General features: G+C 40.1%; 1 protein-coding gene across 1 annotated transcript in view; it reads left to right on the forward strand.

Annotated features, from left to right (window-relative positions):
• Positions 1-7,982: 7,982 nt before the first annotated feature.
• ARCN1 (archain 1) overlaps positions 7,983-17,119 on the forward strand; it is a 29,716-nt gene continuing 20,579 nt past the window's right edge. Inside the window, exon 1 of the mRNA XM_061440507.1 lies at positions 7,983-8,155. Coding sequence (XP_061296491.1) covers positions 8,153-8,155 — 3 coding nt within the window. The 5' untranslated portion in view covers positions 7,983-8,152. The remainder of the gene's footprint in view (positions 8,156-17,119) is intronic.

Consider the following 17,119-nt stretch of genomic DNA (forward strand, 5'->3'; position numbering starts at 1 on the left):
AAAAATCGCGAGACTTTCCTCCACTCTCGTGAGATCCTCTCCACTCCAGCGCGTTACGTCTCTTCCAGCGAAGGCTCAAAGGAATCAGATCCAGAGGGGCTCGGATCCTGTTTGGCTAGTTTCAAGAAATACGTCTGTGGCGGCATCTAGCGTCGGGGAGCGGCAAAGCTGACGGCTGAATCAAGGCAATGGCATCCCACTCCAGTACTCTTGCCTGGAAAATCCCATGGACGGGGGAGCCTGGTAGGCTGCAGTCCATGGGGTCGCGAAGAGTCGGATACGACTGAGCGACTTCACTTTCACTTTTCACTTTCATGCATTGGAGAAGGAAATGGCAACCCACTCCAGTGTTCTTGCCTGGAGAATCCCAGGGACAGGGGAGCCTGCTGGGCTGCCGACTATGGGGTCGCACAGAGTCGGACACGACTGAAACGACTTAGCAGCAGAGTTAGCCTTCCCATACGGAAATAAGGTGTGTATTTTCTTCCCAGATCAAGGATCACTGGGCTGCAATTCCTGCTAAATCAGTCCAGACAGACTTTAGGCAAACTCGGAAGTTTGCTTAAATTCCCACACTTTGTACGACCTTTTATAGCCTTTATATTACATTATTGGAGAAGGAAATGGCAACCCACTCAAGTGTTCTTGCCTGGAGAATCCCAGGGACGGGGGAGCCTGGTGGGCTGCCGTCTATGGGGTAGCACAGAGTCAGACCCCACTGAAGTGACTTAGCAGCAGCATTACATTATAGTTCTTTCTTACCCTCCATTGTTTCCCATTGCATTGGATATACTTACAGTACTAACAAATTATTATTTATCTGAGATTAAAATTTAACTAATTCTATTGCATTTTTATCTCAAGAAGACTGGACTTCATTAGGGAAGGGTCTGTGTCCAATTATTTTTTAAGCTTTTCATAGCATCAGTGCATTGCTTAGATTCAGTTTAGTCAGTTCAGTAGCTCAGCGGTGTCCGACTCTTGGCCACCCCATGAACCGCAGCAAGCCAGGCCTCCCTGTCCATCACCAACTCCTGGAGTTTACCTAAACCCATGTCCATTGAGTCGGTGATGCCATCCAACCATCTCATCCTCTGTCGTCCCCTTTTCCTCCTGCCCTTAATCTTTCCCAGCATCAGGGTCTTTTTCAGTGAGTCAGCTCTTCGCATCAGGTGGCCAAAGTATTGGAGTTTCAGCTTTAGCATCAGTCCTTCCAATGAACACCCAGGACTGATCTCCTTTAGGATGGACTGGTTGGATCTCCTTTCAGTCCAAGGGACTCTCAAGAGTTTTCTCCAACACCACAGTTCAAAAGCATCAATTCTTCGGCACTCAGCTTTCCTTATAGTCCAACTCTCACATCCATACATGCTGCTGCTGCTAAGTCGCTTCAGTCATGTCCGACTCTGTGCGACCCCATAGATGGCAGCTCACCAGGCTCCACCGTCCCTGGGATTCTCCAGGCAAGAACACTGGAGTGGGTTGCCATTTCCTTCTCCAATGCATGAAAGTGAAAAGTGAAAGGGAAGTCGCTCAGTCCTGTCCGACTCTTCGCAACCCCTTGGAGTCCAGCCTACCAGGCTCCTCCGTCCATGGGATTTCCAGGCAAGTATACTGGAGTGGGTTGCCATTGCCTTCTCCCATTCATACATGACTACTGGAAAAACCATAGCCTTGACTAAACAGACCTTTGTTGACACAGTAATGTCTCAGCTATTTAATATGCTCCCTAGCTTGGTCATAACTTTTCTTTCAAGGAGTCACTTCATTCAGTTCACTCACTCAGTCGTGTCCAACTCTTTGCGACCCTATGACTTGCAGCACGCCAGGCCTCCCTGTCCATCACCAACTCCCAGAGTTCACCCAAACCCATGCCCATGTCCATCAAGTCGATGATGCCATCCAGCCATCTCATCCTCTGTCATCCCCTTCTCCTCCTGCTCCCAATCCCTCCCAGCATCAGAGTCTTTTCCAATGAGTCAACTCTTCGCATGAGGTGGCCAAAGTATTGGAGTTTCAGCTTTAGCATCAGTCCTTCCAAAGAACACCCAGGGCTGATCTCCTTTAGAATGGACTGGTTGGATCCCCTGGCAGTCCAAGGGACTCTCAAGAGTCTTCTCCAACACCACAGTTCAAAAGCATCAATTCTTCGGCACTCAGCTTTCTTCACAGTCCAACTCTCACATCCATACATGACCACAGGAAAAACCATAGCCTTGACTAGACGGACCTTTGTTGGCAAAGTAATGTCTCTGCTTTTGAATATGCTATCTAGGTTGCACATAACTTTCCTTCCAAGGAGTAAGCGTCTTTTCATTTCATGGCTGCAATCACCATCTGTAGTGATTTTGGAGCCCCAAAAAATAAAGTCTGACACTGTTTCCACTGTTTCCCCATCTATTTCCCATGAAGTGATGGGACCAGATGCCATGATCTTAGTTTTCTGAATGTTGAGCTTTAAACCAACTTTTTCACTCTGCTCTTTCACTTTCATCAAGAAGCTTTTTAGTTCCTCTTCACTTTCTGCCATAAGGGTGTTGTCATCTGCATATCTGAAGTTATTGATATTTCTCCCGGCAATCTTGATTCCAGCTTGTGCTTCTTCCAGCCCAGCGTTTCTCATGATGTACTCTGCATATAAGTTAAATAAGTGTCTTTTAATTTCATGGCTGCAGTCACCATCTGCAGTGATTTTGGAGCCCCAAAAAATAAAGTCAGCTACTGTTTCCCCTGTTTCCCCATCTATTTGCCATGAAGTGATGGGACCTGATGCCATGATCTTAGTTTTCCGAATGTTGAGCTTTAAGCCAACTTTTTCACTCTCCTCTTTCACTTTCATCAAGAGGCTCTTTAGTTCTTCACTTTCTGCCATAAGGGTGGTGTCATCTGCATATCTGGGTTATTGATATTTCTCCTGGCAATCTTGATTCCAGCTTGTGCTTCATCTAACTGGGCATTTTGCATGATGTACTCTGCACATAAGTTAAATAAGCAGGGTGACATTATACAGTCTTGACATACTCCTTTTCCTATTTGGAACTAGTCTGTTGTTCCATGTCCAGTTCTAACTCTTGCTTCCTGACTTGCATACAGGTTTCTCAAGAGGCAGGTCAGGTGGTCTGGTATTCCCATCTCCTTCAGAATTTCCTACAGTTTATTGTGATCCACACAGTCAAAGGCTTTGGCATAGTCAATAAAGCAGAAACATCTAATCAAAAAAGATGTTTTTCTGTAACTCTCTTGCTTTTTTGATTAGGTTCTTTCAAAATGCTCATTGAGTGGATGAATGAAGGAATGAGTGAATGAAAATGTAAGGAACAAGTATTTAAAAATTACAGACATAGTTAATTTGGGGAGTCAGAGGGAGAGAAACAAAATAAAAGAATTTTGGAAATTTGTTCATGAAAACCTGCCAGAGGAAAGCAAAAAGTTATTTTCCTTTGAAAAGGAAAACCAGAGACACCTCTTCTGAGACACTTCTGGTTAAAAAGGGAACTACAAAACAAAAAAAATATTTTGTCGTGTTATGGTTAACAATAATGGGTATGTATTGTTGGGCACTTAATATATAGGAACACTTAGAGTAGATAATCTTATTTATTAAGATGTTCTCTAACTTCATAACTTTATGAGGTAAGTGTTACTGTCAATATATAAATTGGGTAATTGACGTTTAGGAGAATTAAAAAAACTTGCCTGAAGTCACCCAGGCAGTAAGGGTGAAAATGGGTCAGTCTAATTCCCAAGTCTCTGCTTTTAATCATCATGACATAGTGCCTCTGAGGTTCTCTTCGGAAGGATGCTTACACAGGTGCTTCTATTCTGCAGTTTCAGCTAATTTCATATTTTCAAAGAACCAGCATCTATTGATTTTTGTGAACATCAGCAGTCTATATTAAAGGCCCCTGGAAGTTGCCATTTAAAGCAATAATTCTAGGCAGAATTTTTACTTTTTTAAATTAAGAATTTGTTCACCTTTTTAGACTCACAGACAAAGAGAAAAGACTTGTGGTTGCCAAGGGGAAGGAGGGTGGAGAAGGGATGAATTGGGAGTCTGGGATTAGCAGATGCAAACTATTATATATAGAATGGAGAAATAGCAAAGTATACTCTGTAACACAGGGACCTATATTCAATGTCCTGTAATAAACCATAATGGAAAAGAATATGAAAAAGAGTATATAAGCATATCTGTGTCATTTTGTTGTACACCAGAAATTAAAACAACATTGTCTATCAACTACATTTCAATAAAATAAAATAAAATTTTTTTAAAGAATGTGCTCATCTTTAAAAGAAATTTTGTGCTTTTAACTAAAGATTACTGTTTGATATAGTTTTCATTCCAATCCCAGAGAAAGGCAATGCCAAAGAATGCTCAAACTACTGCACAACTGCACTCATCTCACACCCTGGTAAAGTAAAGCTCAGAAATTCTCCAAGCCAGGCTTCAGAAATACGTGAACCATGAACTTCCAGATGTTCAAGCTCGTTTTAGAAAAGGCAGAGGAACCAGAGATCAAATGCCAACATCCTCTGGATCATTGAAGAAGGAAGAGAGTTCCAGAAAAAGATCTATTTCTGCTTTATTGACTGTGCCAAAACCTTTGACTGTGTGGATCACAATAAACTGTGGAAAATTCTGAAAGACATGGGAATACCAGACCACCTGACCTGCCTCTTGAGAAACCTGTATGCAAGTCAGGAAGCAAGAGTTAGAACTGGACATGGAACAACAGACTGGTTCCAAATAGGAAAAGGAGTACGTCAAGACTGTATACTGTCACCCTGCTTATTTAACTTATGTGCAGAGTACATCATGCAAAATGCCCAGTTAGATGAAGCACAAGCTGGAATCAAGATTGCTGGGAGAAATATCAATAACCCAGATATGCAGATGACACCACCATTATGGCAGAAAGTGAAGAAGAACTAAAGAGCCTCTTGATGAAAGTGAAAGAGGAGAGTGAAAAAGTTGGCTTAAAGCTCAACATTCAGAAAACTAAGATCATGGCATCAGGTCCCATCACTTTATGGCAAATAGATGTGGAAACAGTGGCTGACTTTATTTTTGGGGCTCCAAAATCACTGCAGATGGTGATTGCAGCCATGAAATTAAAAGACACTTACTCTTTGGAGGAAAGTTATGACCAACGTAGACAGCATATTCAAAAGCAGAGACATTACTTTGTCAACAAAGGTCTGTCTAGTCAAGGCTATGGTTTTTCCAGGGGTCATGTATGGATGTGAGAGTTGGACTGTGAAGAAAGCTGAGCGCCGAAGAATTTATGCTTTTGAACTGTGGTGTTGGAGAAGACTCTTGAGAGTCCCTTGGACTGCAAGGAGATCCAACCAGTCCATCCTTAAGGAGATCAGTTCTGGGTGTTCATTGGAAGGACTGATGTTGAAGCTGAAACTCCAATACTTAGGCCACCTGACGCGAAGAGCTGACTCATTTGAAAAGACCTTGAGAAAAAAAAAAAAAAAGAAAAGACTTTGATGCTGGGAAAGATTGAGGGTAGGAGGAGAAGGGGACGACAGAGGATGAGATGGTTGGATGGCATTACCAAGTCAATGGACATGGGTTTGGGTAAACTCCAGGAGTTGGTGATGGACAAGGAGGCCTGGTGTACTGCGGTTCATGGGGTCTCAAAGAGTTGGCCACGACTGAGTGACTGAACTGATATACCCTTCCAGACATTTAAAGTTGAAAAGTTTTTGTTTTATTAAGATTCTTCTAGAAAGCCATTGGAAATGAAATTGAAATAAATAAGAGTGAGAATTCGAAAATGCAGTATTCAAGGGTGCAGGCTGTGAAGATGAGCACCCTTCGTTGGAATCCTGGCTTGGCTACTTTCTAGTCCTGAGACCTGTGGTAAAATGTACCTTTCTGTACCTTGGTTTCCCCACTTGCAAAAGGGAGGCATTAAATGGTACATATCTCAGAGAAATCTTGTGAGGATTAAGTGAGATAATCTGTGTGAAGATTTTGAAGTAAGCCTGGTACATTGTAACTGTTCAATAAACATTAAGGAATACACAGGAGATACAGAGAGGCAGTGTGACGTTAACGAGAAAAACTGAGTTTGAATCCTGGCTCTACCACTTGCTGGCTGTATTAATTGGGACAGATGCTTAACTTCTTTGATCCTCAGCGTCCTTATTGGGATTGTTGTTTACAAGGGTTAGAGATAATGTGTGTAAAGTATCTGATACAAAATAAACACCCAATAAAATTATTGTAGCAATAATGAATAAAGAGTTAAGCTACTAACATGGGGTAAAATAATACAGGGAAGAACCCCTGAATCACCTATAATGTGTAAAGTGTGACATTTGTCAGGGAAAAACACCAATACAATCAGAAGGCCAGATTTGAATAATTTCTTTTATAGAACTAGAACTTTAGATAGTTTCTTAAACTTATCATTTTCTTCATTTACAAAATGGACATAAGTACAGTAACTGCCCTGCTTTCTACACATTTTTTAAAAAAAGATATAATTTACCATAACAATCACCTTTTGAAGGTGTACAATTCAGTGGTGTTTAGTGTATTCACAAAATTGTGTCACCACCACTTCTATCTAATTCTAGAAAATTTTCATCACTCCAAAAAACAAACCTTGGGACTTCTCTGGCAGTCCAGTGGTTAAGACTCCATGCTTCCAAAGCAGGGGACACAGGTTCTATCCCTGGTGGGGGAACTAAGATCCCCCATGCCTCTAGGCGCAGCCAAGAAAAAGAGCAAAAACCAAATCTCATTCTCTGTTTCTCTCCTCCTCCAGTCCCTTGCAGCCCTACTTTCTGTCTCTATGTATTTGTATGTTCTGAACAATTTATATAAACTGAGTCATGTAAGATGTGGTTTTTTGTAACTGGCATTTTTCACTTGACGTAATACTTTCAAGGTTCATCCATGTTGTGCCATATATCAATACTTTATTCCTTTTTGTGACTAACATTCCATTGAGTAGATATACTACATTTTGTTATTCACTCATCAATTGATGGGACGGTTGGACTGTCTCCTTTTTTTTACTATTATGAATAATGCTTGTATGAACATTAGAATACAAATTTGTGTGTGGACATATACTTTTTTTTTTTTTGGTTGTGCTGGCTGTTCGTTGCTGCTGTGAGTGGGCTTTCTCTGGTTGTGGAAAGCAGGGGCTACTCTTTGTTGAGGGGCCCAGGCTTCTCATTGCAGTGCTTCTCTTATTCCAGAGCACAGGGTGTAGTTGCCCTATGGGGGCTCTAGAGAAGGCTCAGGAGTTGCAGTACATGGGTTTAGTTGCTCTGCAGCTTGTGGTATCTTTCTGGACCAGGGGTCAAACCCACGTCCCCTGCATTGACAGGTGAATTCTTTGGATATGTTCTTTTCATTCTCTTGGATATATACCTAGGAGTGGTATTGCTGGATCCCACAGTAACACTATGTTTAATTTTTTGAGGAACTGCCAAACTGTTTCCCAAAGCAGCAGCACTAGTTAATGCTTCCACCAGCAGTGTATAAGGGTTTAATTTTCCCACATTCTCATCAACACTTACTATTACAACCATCCTAACGGATGTGAAGTGGGGTTCTCTAAAGATTAAAGATGTTGAGCATCTTTTTACGTGCCTACCGGTCATTTATATACCTTTTTTAGAGAAATGGCTATTTTAGCCATTTAAAAATAGGATTAGTTGTCTTTCCATTGTTGAATTTTAAAAGTTCTTTGTATATTCTGGCTACTAGTCCCTATGAACACCAGTTATCGTGTATATCAAATGATACGGTCTCTTTGAGAGCTTTATAAACTGCAAGAGATGTCGCAAGTTAACCAAAAGCGCTGACGAACACAGAAGGGAGACAAGCCTATGGTTCCACGTTGGAGGTCGAGCCCCCAGGCCTCCCTGGCACAACCTGCGTTGCTAGCCGGCGCCCGCAGTCTCCCCACCTCACGGCGCCCCGCCCCCCGCCCTTTGACCCGCGCCGTTTCCGGTTGGAGACGTGGCTCGAGGACGCCATCTTGGTAAGAGGCGAGTCGGCGGCGCTCCTGTCAGGGGGGCAGCAGGTCCGGAGCGGCCGGTCCTCCCCTTCCCCCGACCCCAGCCCTAGCCGCAGTGGAGCCGGAGCGCGCGGGTGCGCCCCACTACCGCCGTCACCATGGTAAGACCCGAGCCGGGCTCACCTCCCGCGTCCGGCCTTGCTCGACCGTTCTCCCTGCTACCGGCCTGTGCTGGGGCTGGAGGAGCCCCGCCCCAAGAGCCGGGAGCCGGACACTTCCTCGGGGCTCTGGGGGCTTCTCCACCCTGTGATCGACTCCGCAGGAGATCCGAGGGACCTGACTGCAGTCCCTCTATCGTCGCGCCCACACCCCTCCCCCGCCATCAGCGAGGCACCCTCCTCTGCCGGGATTCGGGCCCTAAAGCGGGCCCGGGGTTTTTGCTCTGCAAGAACCTACCTCTTAGTGATGGGTCTTGGACCCCACGCTGCTGACCTGGCCTCTGGTGTCCAGCAGGTTCAGTGGGTGCCTCGGCGCCCCAAGCTGGGCTTCTGTCAGGGGTTCACTTCGTTCTGTAATCAACTCACCTCTCATCCCCGGTGTTCCGTAGGCCGTGGATGTTTGAAATCTAAATCATTAGTGTTGAGGACTTTTTCTTTGGTTTGTTGGAAAAGGAGAAATAGAGGAAAGTGCATAGGGAGGCACAGAACGGGAAGGAGTAACTTCTGACAGTGATACGGCACTAATTGTAGGACCCAGGTAACCCAGAAACCTGCTGCCCGCTTCTGTAGATGTTAGGTGTGTCCATTTGTCGGTGTGATTGGGTATACTCTGTGTATAGAGCATTGGGAAGATGAGAGCCAGTTGTGGAGAACACAGGTTTTCTGTCTTCAAGGAGCTTATAGTTCAGGTGAAGTGTGGATGTGGCATATCGTAATCAGATGTCTCACAGGAGTGAGAAGGGATTTATTCTTTGGGACCTGTTACTTGCCTTCAGTTGAATTATCTTCGCGTTCTCATCTGTGGTGGTGGTGGTTTAGTGGCTAAGTTGACTCTTTTGCGATCACATGGACTACCGGGTTCCTCTGTCCAGGCAAGAATGCTGGAATGGGTTGCCATTTTCTTCTCCCATCTCGTCTGTAGTGGAGAAGGTTAAAATCAATGCTTGTGAGAGATGAAACAAAACATAGTGCTCACTCCACTACGTCCGGCTTCATCACTACGGTTTGTGAACATTTGTGAAGTAGAAGTTTTTTGCTTCCAAAGAAGCTAGTAATTTTTAAAGTGCACTTTATGTCGTTTAATCTTTTGAAGGGTGTGCTTTTCTTATTTCTCTTTTTGACACTAGATTAATAATTTGATTTAAAACATCTTCCTACACATTTCAGAGATGACAATATATAATTTGGTGCCAGTTATACTAAGTTCTGTTCACAACCTTTTTAGATGAAAACTTGGTGGGTGAGGAGATTCAGGCTTGGGCATTAAATCGCTGAACAGTTTTCTTCAGCTTCAGGCATATACATTGCATCAAGCAGGTTTGTCTCATAAAACTTTTATATTGGACATAAAATTTCCAAAAACTCCTTTCTTCATTTCCACTAGAAGGCTTAGTATTCGGGTAGTGATTTTAAAACTACTTTCTTTTTACATCTTAGATGTACATGTAGTGCATTTCAGAGTATAACATTAAAAGCAAAATTAAAAGCTTTATTATATAAACCAAATGTAGATAATCTTAACAAAAACCTTGTTTGTTGATAAGTTCTTGGGAAGGTCGTGCTATTTTTTTCCCCAGTAGTATTTTTAATTCATCGATACCCAGAGGGCCCAGAGGGCCCTAGGTGTTACATGGTAAACATAAAAACATAAATTTTGCATGTTATTTGGACACTGCATATACATACAGATGTGTCACATTTAAATATGCCTATAGTTCTGAATTATTTGGAACTTGGTATGATCCAGATACCTACAGATTTGTGTACTCTGGAGAACAACTTATCTCAGTACATTCTGCTCTGTTGAGTCTTAAGGCATTATTAAGTATTTTTCTGTGTAATATTTATGGGTTCCGTTCCTTTACAAAGAGATCCCTGGACAAAGAAATGTCCAAATAGGGTAACAGTTTGCAAAGATTTCTTGAATCTAAAAGCTGTATCCAGAGTTCTAAAAGTTGATCTATAATAAAATTTTCAAACATGTAAGAAAGTTGAGAGCTTTACAGTGAACACGCATGTAACCACCAGCTAGTCTGTAATTAACATTTCACTATTTTTGCTTTATCACACATCTAATTATTCATCCATCCTGTGGTCGTCTTTTTTTTAATGCATTTTAGGGGCTTCGCTGGTGGCCCAGTGGCTAAGACTCCACGCTCCCCATGCAGGGGGGGGCCCGGGTTTGATCCCTGGTCAGGGAACTAGATCCCACATGCTGCAATTAAGAGCTCATACAGCCAAATAAATAAATATATTTTTTTAAAATGCACTTTAAAATAAATTGTAGATATCAGTATGTAAATGTTGGTTTTTGAATAGTAAATTTCCTTTAGCTTTAGTGACTGAACTTGGTGCAAAATGTCCTACACTGCAAAGTCCTAGTAGAGAAATAAAATGAACAAATGGAAAAACAAATGATTTATGATGACTTAGTTATAAAATCAAGTACAAAAAAAAAATCTTTTTTCTAGTTTTCATCAAATTAATGAGAACATGTTCTTACTTTCTTAACATTTGTCTGGTATCATTATAGTCAGTTTTTTTCCTTAATAAGTTTATATTTGAATGAACTTGATATTAAGTCTCATTGTAGCCCTAATCTGTGAAGTCTTTGCTTATCTACAGAGTGCTATTCTTTTCTTATTTACTAAGTATGGGGAGTGAGTAAATCTATTGTAGTGATCTCATTAAATATCAGTGATCACAGTATGTTCAGTTCTCAAGAATCATTAGTTATTAGAAAGCTAGATTTGGGTTTCTATGGCTGAGATTGGGGGCTGGGACAGGGGGCACTGAAATCCTACACTGCTGCTAAGTCACTTCAGTCGTGTCCGACTCTGTGCGACCCCATAGACGGCAGCCCACCAGGCTCCCCCGTCCCTGGGGTTCTCCAGGCAAGAACACTGGAGTGGGTTGCCATTTCCTTCTCCAGTGGATGAAAGTGAAAAGTGAAAGTGAAGTCGCTCAGTCGTGTCCGACTCCTAGCGACCCCATGGACTGCAGCCCACCAGGCTCCTCCATGGGATTTTCCAGGCAAGAGTACTGGAGTGCGGTGCCATCGCCTTCTCCGGAAATCCTACACAGTAATAACTAATTCCCAATTAGGGGGTATTTTTTCTTTTTCATATGCAATACAGCAGCTGCACACCTGTTGTATTCTTTATGTATCTTTTTGATTGTTGTTTCAGAGGAGAGCAAAGAATGAAAATAATTTCTTGAGTTTCTGTTGATTTGCCATCTTGTCTATTCTCCAAATAGGAAGTACAGTGCAGAAACTGAGAACAATGTCCTTTTATTTTTATACTCTACTACAAGTTTTTTGTTTTAGGACAGGAACTTGGTGATGAGCTTAAAACTCTTACTGAGTAACTTCAAGTTTTGGTTTTGTTTTGTGCTCTATGTTTTATTGTAATCTCCCCCGATTTGATATTATCTGTAATCATTTCATGCAAGCAAGAAAGACAAAATGATCCTTTATGACAGTTGTAGAAACTAGCCTTAATATGATCATGAATTATATAGAGATCATCATTACAGTGAATTACAAAGAACAGAGTTACTGGCTAATTGTGGAAGTGAGGAATACGGAAGCATTTAGAGGTTCGAGGAAGTCTTTGACTTTTTTCTTTAAGGAATTGGTCATATTTTTCCTGTTATTTTTGGACTTCTATAGCTAGTAGAGATGAAGGGATGATAATGGCAGCTATCTGACACACGTACACTATAAACATACATATGGTTTGTTTTGGTTAGGCAGTTTGCCTTTCGGCAGCTTAATATTAATGCAAAACATGGTTCCAAAGTAGTTACCACTGGAGCAGTGGGTGTGAAATGGAAACATTGCAAATTTTCTGTTGCTATAGTTTTCAAATGCTTAGAGTTACAGTATCATAGAGATGCAAAGGCACTTTCACATAAACTAACATCAGAAGGCAAAGAATCCACCTGCAATGTGGGAGACCTGGATTCGATCCCTGGGTTTGGGAAGATACCCTGGAGAAAGGAATGGCTACCCACTCCAGTATTCTGGCCTGGAGAATTCCATGGACAGAGAAGCCTGGCAGGCTACAGTCCATGGGGTCGCAAAAAGTTGGACACTTCACTTCACTTCAACCTGTATTTTAGGTGTATGTCAAGAAGCGATTAAGTGACATCCAATGTTATATAATTAGTGGTAGAGGCAGAACAGAAATCTAATTCTCCAGCTTTCTTTATTCAAGGAACTTGAATAGGAGAGTGTTGTTATTTAATCCAAAAACAAATGATAATATATTCAAAGTATTTTAAGTATATTAAGAGAAAAGTTGTCTAACAAAGTTTAACCTATTGGGGAACTTTATTTTTTAAAACAATCCTGAGGAGATCATCTCCATAACTCTGGGCCCAGAGGGACTCCCCTGGTGATCCAGTGGCTAAAAGTCTGTGCTCCGGATCCAGGGAGCCTGGGCTTAATCCCTAGTCAGGGAACTAGAACCCACATGTTGCAACTAAGATCTCGCATGCTGCAAGGAAAATTTAAAAAAAATCCCTTGTCAGCTAAGACCTGGCACAGGCAAATAAATAAATATTTTTTAAAAAAACAAACGCAAGGACTCTTGAAAGTTTGTTTTAGGTCTAAATGCTCTTTTCCAAAAATGTAAAAAACAAGCAAAATAACTGTATAGAGAATTATACTTATTCACTGTTTCCCAAAGAAAATCAGGTCAAATTATAGTAGGAAAAATTAACCTACCTTTTAGTGTATACTGTATTTTAATAATTGGTAAACATTGATATGAAGAGAAAATTATTTCAAGGCATTTAAGAAGACGAATGTTGATTTAGAATAGGTTAAATTTCTCTTGTTGACCATACCTCCCAACCAAGTTATTAACTGCTGCGTTAACATGAATAATAACGAATAGAAACCTATGTCAACTTTGTGGGAACTGTGATTGTGATGTCTTGGGTGTTTTGAAGTTGAGAGTCATACTTAGTCTTGGGCACTTCGGTCCTACTTTGGGAGCCTTATTTGCTTGTGTCTGAATGATGGAATGACTCAAAAGAGAGGACCTACTATTTTACCCTACTGCTCCTTCATCTTTACATAGTCAAGTTTCCTGATTGATCAAAGCATAGTTTAAGTAGTGTTTGTTCCATCAAATCTTCATGATCTTGTGAGCTAGAAGTAATCTCTTCTTCCTCTGAATTCCCATAGTGCATTACTTTACACATTCTGCCTAGTTTGTGTCTTATCCCTGCTAGGCTGCTGCCGCCTTTTTTTCCGAGGTGTAATTGACGTACAGCATATTACTTTCATATTTACAGGATAATAATTTGATATTTATATATATTGTGATATGATCATCAAAATAAGTCTAGTTAATATCACTATACATAGTTAGAAAATAATTTATTTTTCTTGAGATAAGAACTTTTGGGATCCTACTAGATTTCTTAAGACTGCCAGTCCTACTAATTTCCTCATTGTAGTCCCAGAGAGCATCTAGTATGTATAGTAGGTATCCAATAAATAATTATTTAGTTAATTCTTATAGTAATACAGCCAAAATGGAGATTGCCAGTACTATAGTTAGCCTTTGACCATGCCCAATTGATAAAGCAAAGTTTGAATGGATAGCATACACCTCTCTGGTCAGAGGCTGTCTTTAATTTCTTTTTCCCTTTAAATGTTGCCTTGATGTTAATTTTTACTTAAACTCTTATCCGTATGGTATGGAGGTATTTTGAATTCTAGATGCCTGAGAAGTACCCTGAAGCCTATAAACATTGTTTCTAATAGAGTTACTGTTATTAGATATATTAAATATGGGCTTTGTAGTTAAACAGCGTATATATATATATATATATAGGTCTGAAGGTTTGGTCTGAGCAATCCTTTCTCTGGGTAGGTTTTTGACTTCAAGTGTTTAAATTGTGCTGTGCTTAGTATTTCTACTGTGGCTTATTTTATTCGTCAAAACATTGCAAAATTCTCGGATGGGGGAATCATACTTTGTAGGACTGTGATTCTCAGCCTTTTTTTGGTGAGGAGGCCCTTTGTAAGTATTAAATTTATAATGTGCTCCCATTTATTAGTAATATTTCTCACTGCATAAAGTGATTTCTCTATGGATCATTTGAGAATTACTACTCTAGAGGATCTATGAATTTTCTGACATTAAATGTAAAATTTTTTAGGGAGTATGTGTCCATTTTTAATCTGTTAAAATATTGCCAAATCCATAAAGGTAAAAATCCATTGCTTTGAAATGACAAAGGTTTTAATAAGATACATTTCTTGGCAAGTTAATAGTGATGCTGCTTTACATTGTGAGTATATGTGGTATAAGTTGTATATAAGTGTTGTGGTATAAGTGCTTTGGCTTACAGTTTTATTATTCTCATTTGGTCCTCATAATAACTTGTGAGATTGTCAGATGATGCTCCATTTTCTAAGGGAGGAAACTGAGGCTGAGAGGTTGAAACATAACTTAAATCAGACAGATAGTAAATAAAACAAAAACTAGGATCCAGATCTTCTCACTTCCAGTCATTTAACTTTCCTGATATGTTAACTTGATTCTTTGCAAATTTAGAACATTATTTCTAATTCACATAGTCTTTGGGAAAAGAAGAAACCAATGTGAGATCATCTCAAATATAAGGAAATTCTTCATTTTCCTGATGAGAATATTAAGGAAACCTTTTTGGAGTATATAAACTTTTAGGACTGTAGCACAAATATTTAAAGTATTTAAAAATTTACTTATGTTCTTAAGGTATTTAATAATTTACTTAAATATACTGTTGATTTTTAAATTGAAAAATAATTCATTTTTTTCTGTTCTTATCTTCATGAAACGATTTATCCAAATTCTTCACAGGCATCATTGTCACTAGGTGTGCTTTTTGAATTACGGTCTCCTAGAACTTTGACATACAATTTTTAATATTTAGCACTTTTTGAATCCATGTACCATATTGATACTTTTGGAAGCTTTATTATGAGTCATAAAAACCCATTTGTATTATAGTAGAGCAGTTGATTTTAAAAGAAATATTTATTGGGAATACCCTAGCAGTCCAGTGGCTGGGAGTCTGGGCTTTCACTGCCAAGAGCCCAGGTTCAGTCCCTGGTTGGTGAACTATTTTAAGATCCCACAAACCTCATAGTACAGAAAAAGAAAAAAAAAATCATTACTGACATCCAACACATGAAATTGTGAGTTCTGATCCTCTGGATAATTTATAAATCAGATGGTCTTTTATTAGTACATGTAAAACTAGCACAGTTTGAGACTGAGGATAAAATCTACCCTACACAATTCATGTAGATGTTCAATGTAAAGTGATTGAGAGAAAGTCTTTAATATGAAAGACTAGAAGAATTTGAATCTATAGAACTCTTTAAAAAAAAAAAAATATTCCTTGTCTAAAAAATACTTTTAGTGAGTAATTAGCCTCCAATTAAAATAAATAAATTTATATTAAAAAATACTTTTAATGGATATATCATACCTTAAATTTATCAATAATTTCTTAAATGTCATTAACTGTTCATTCACTGTTCATATTTTCCCATTTGTCTTATAATTTTTTTAAACAGTAATTTGAATCAGGATTCAAGTAAGATTATACAATGTGATTGGTTGACATGTCTCTTAAGTCCCTTTTAATCTATGGGTTTGCCTTCCATTCCTTTTTTTATTCACGGACTTCCCTGGTGGCTCAGATGGTAAAGCGTCTGTCTACAATGTGGGAGACCTGGGTTCGAGCCCTGGGTTGGGAAGATCCCCTGGAGAAGGAAATGGCAATCCAGTCCAGTACTATTGCCTGGAAAATCCCATGGACAGAGGAGCCTGGTAGGCTGCAGTCTATGGGATCCCAAAGAGTTGGACATGACTGGGCGACTTCACTTTCACTTTCCATTTCCCCTTTCCCAGTCCCTGGTAACCACTCATCTACTTTCTCTCTCTGAATTTGCTTATTCTGGATGTTTCACGAAAATGAAATCATGTGAGATGTTGCCTTTTGTATCTGGTTTATTTCATTTAGTGTAATATTTTCAAAGTTCATCCATACTATAGCATATTCTTCATTCCTTTTTATAGCTGAATAATATGCCATTGTATGGATGTACCACATTCTGTTTATCCAATCATAAGTTGGTGGATATTTGGGTTTTCACTGTTTATTTACTTATTTAGATACACAGATTTTTAGTTTTTTTGGCCCTGCCTTGTGACTTCCAGGATCTTAGTTCCCTGACCAGGGATTGAACATGGGTCATGGCAGTGAAAGTGCCAAATCCTAGCCACTGGACTGCTAGGGAATTCCCGGTGTTCACTTTTTATTATGTATTAGGTAGGTGTTTTGAATAATGCTGCTGTGAACATGTGTACAAATTTTTATGTGATGTAGGTCTTTTATGAGGGCTCCTATTGGGACAGAAATCTTACTTTATTTGGATATATGTGTCAAATATGACACATACAAAGACATACCTGCTGATCACTCATAAGCTAAAGCAGCAACTACCTTTGCTTTTTTCTTTTTCTGCCAGAAATATGCAGATGGTTGGAACATGAACCTCATATGATAAAAATTAATGTGAAAGCAAATTTTTGAGTATATTTGGTTTTATTCTTCTAAACAAGTCTAAGTCTCTTGACTGGTGATAATTGTAGGTCAATTTCTTCTTCAAGATTAAGGTATTACTGTGTGTGTACCAGGGCTTCCCTGGTAGCTCAGCTGGTGAAGAATCCACCTACAATGCAGGAGCTGCTAAGTCACTTCAGTCGTGTCCGACTCTATGCGACCCTGTAGACGGCAGCCCACCAGGCTCCTCTGTCCCTGGGATTCTCCAGGCAAGAATACTGGAGTGGGTTGCCATGTCCTTCTCCAGGAGACCCCGGCTCAATTCCT

This window comes from Bos javanicus, chromosome 15, assembly GCF_032452875.1.
Source record: "Bos javanicus breed banteng chromosome 15, ARS-OSU_banteng_1.0, whole genome shotgun sequence".
NCBI classification, from domain to species: Eukaryota; Metazoa; Chordata; class Mammalia; order Artiodactyla; family Bovidae; genus Bos; species Bos javanicus.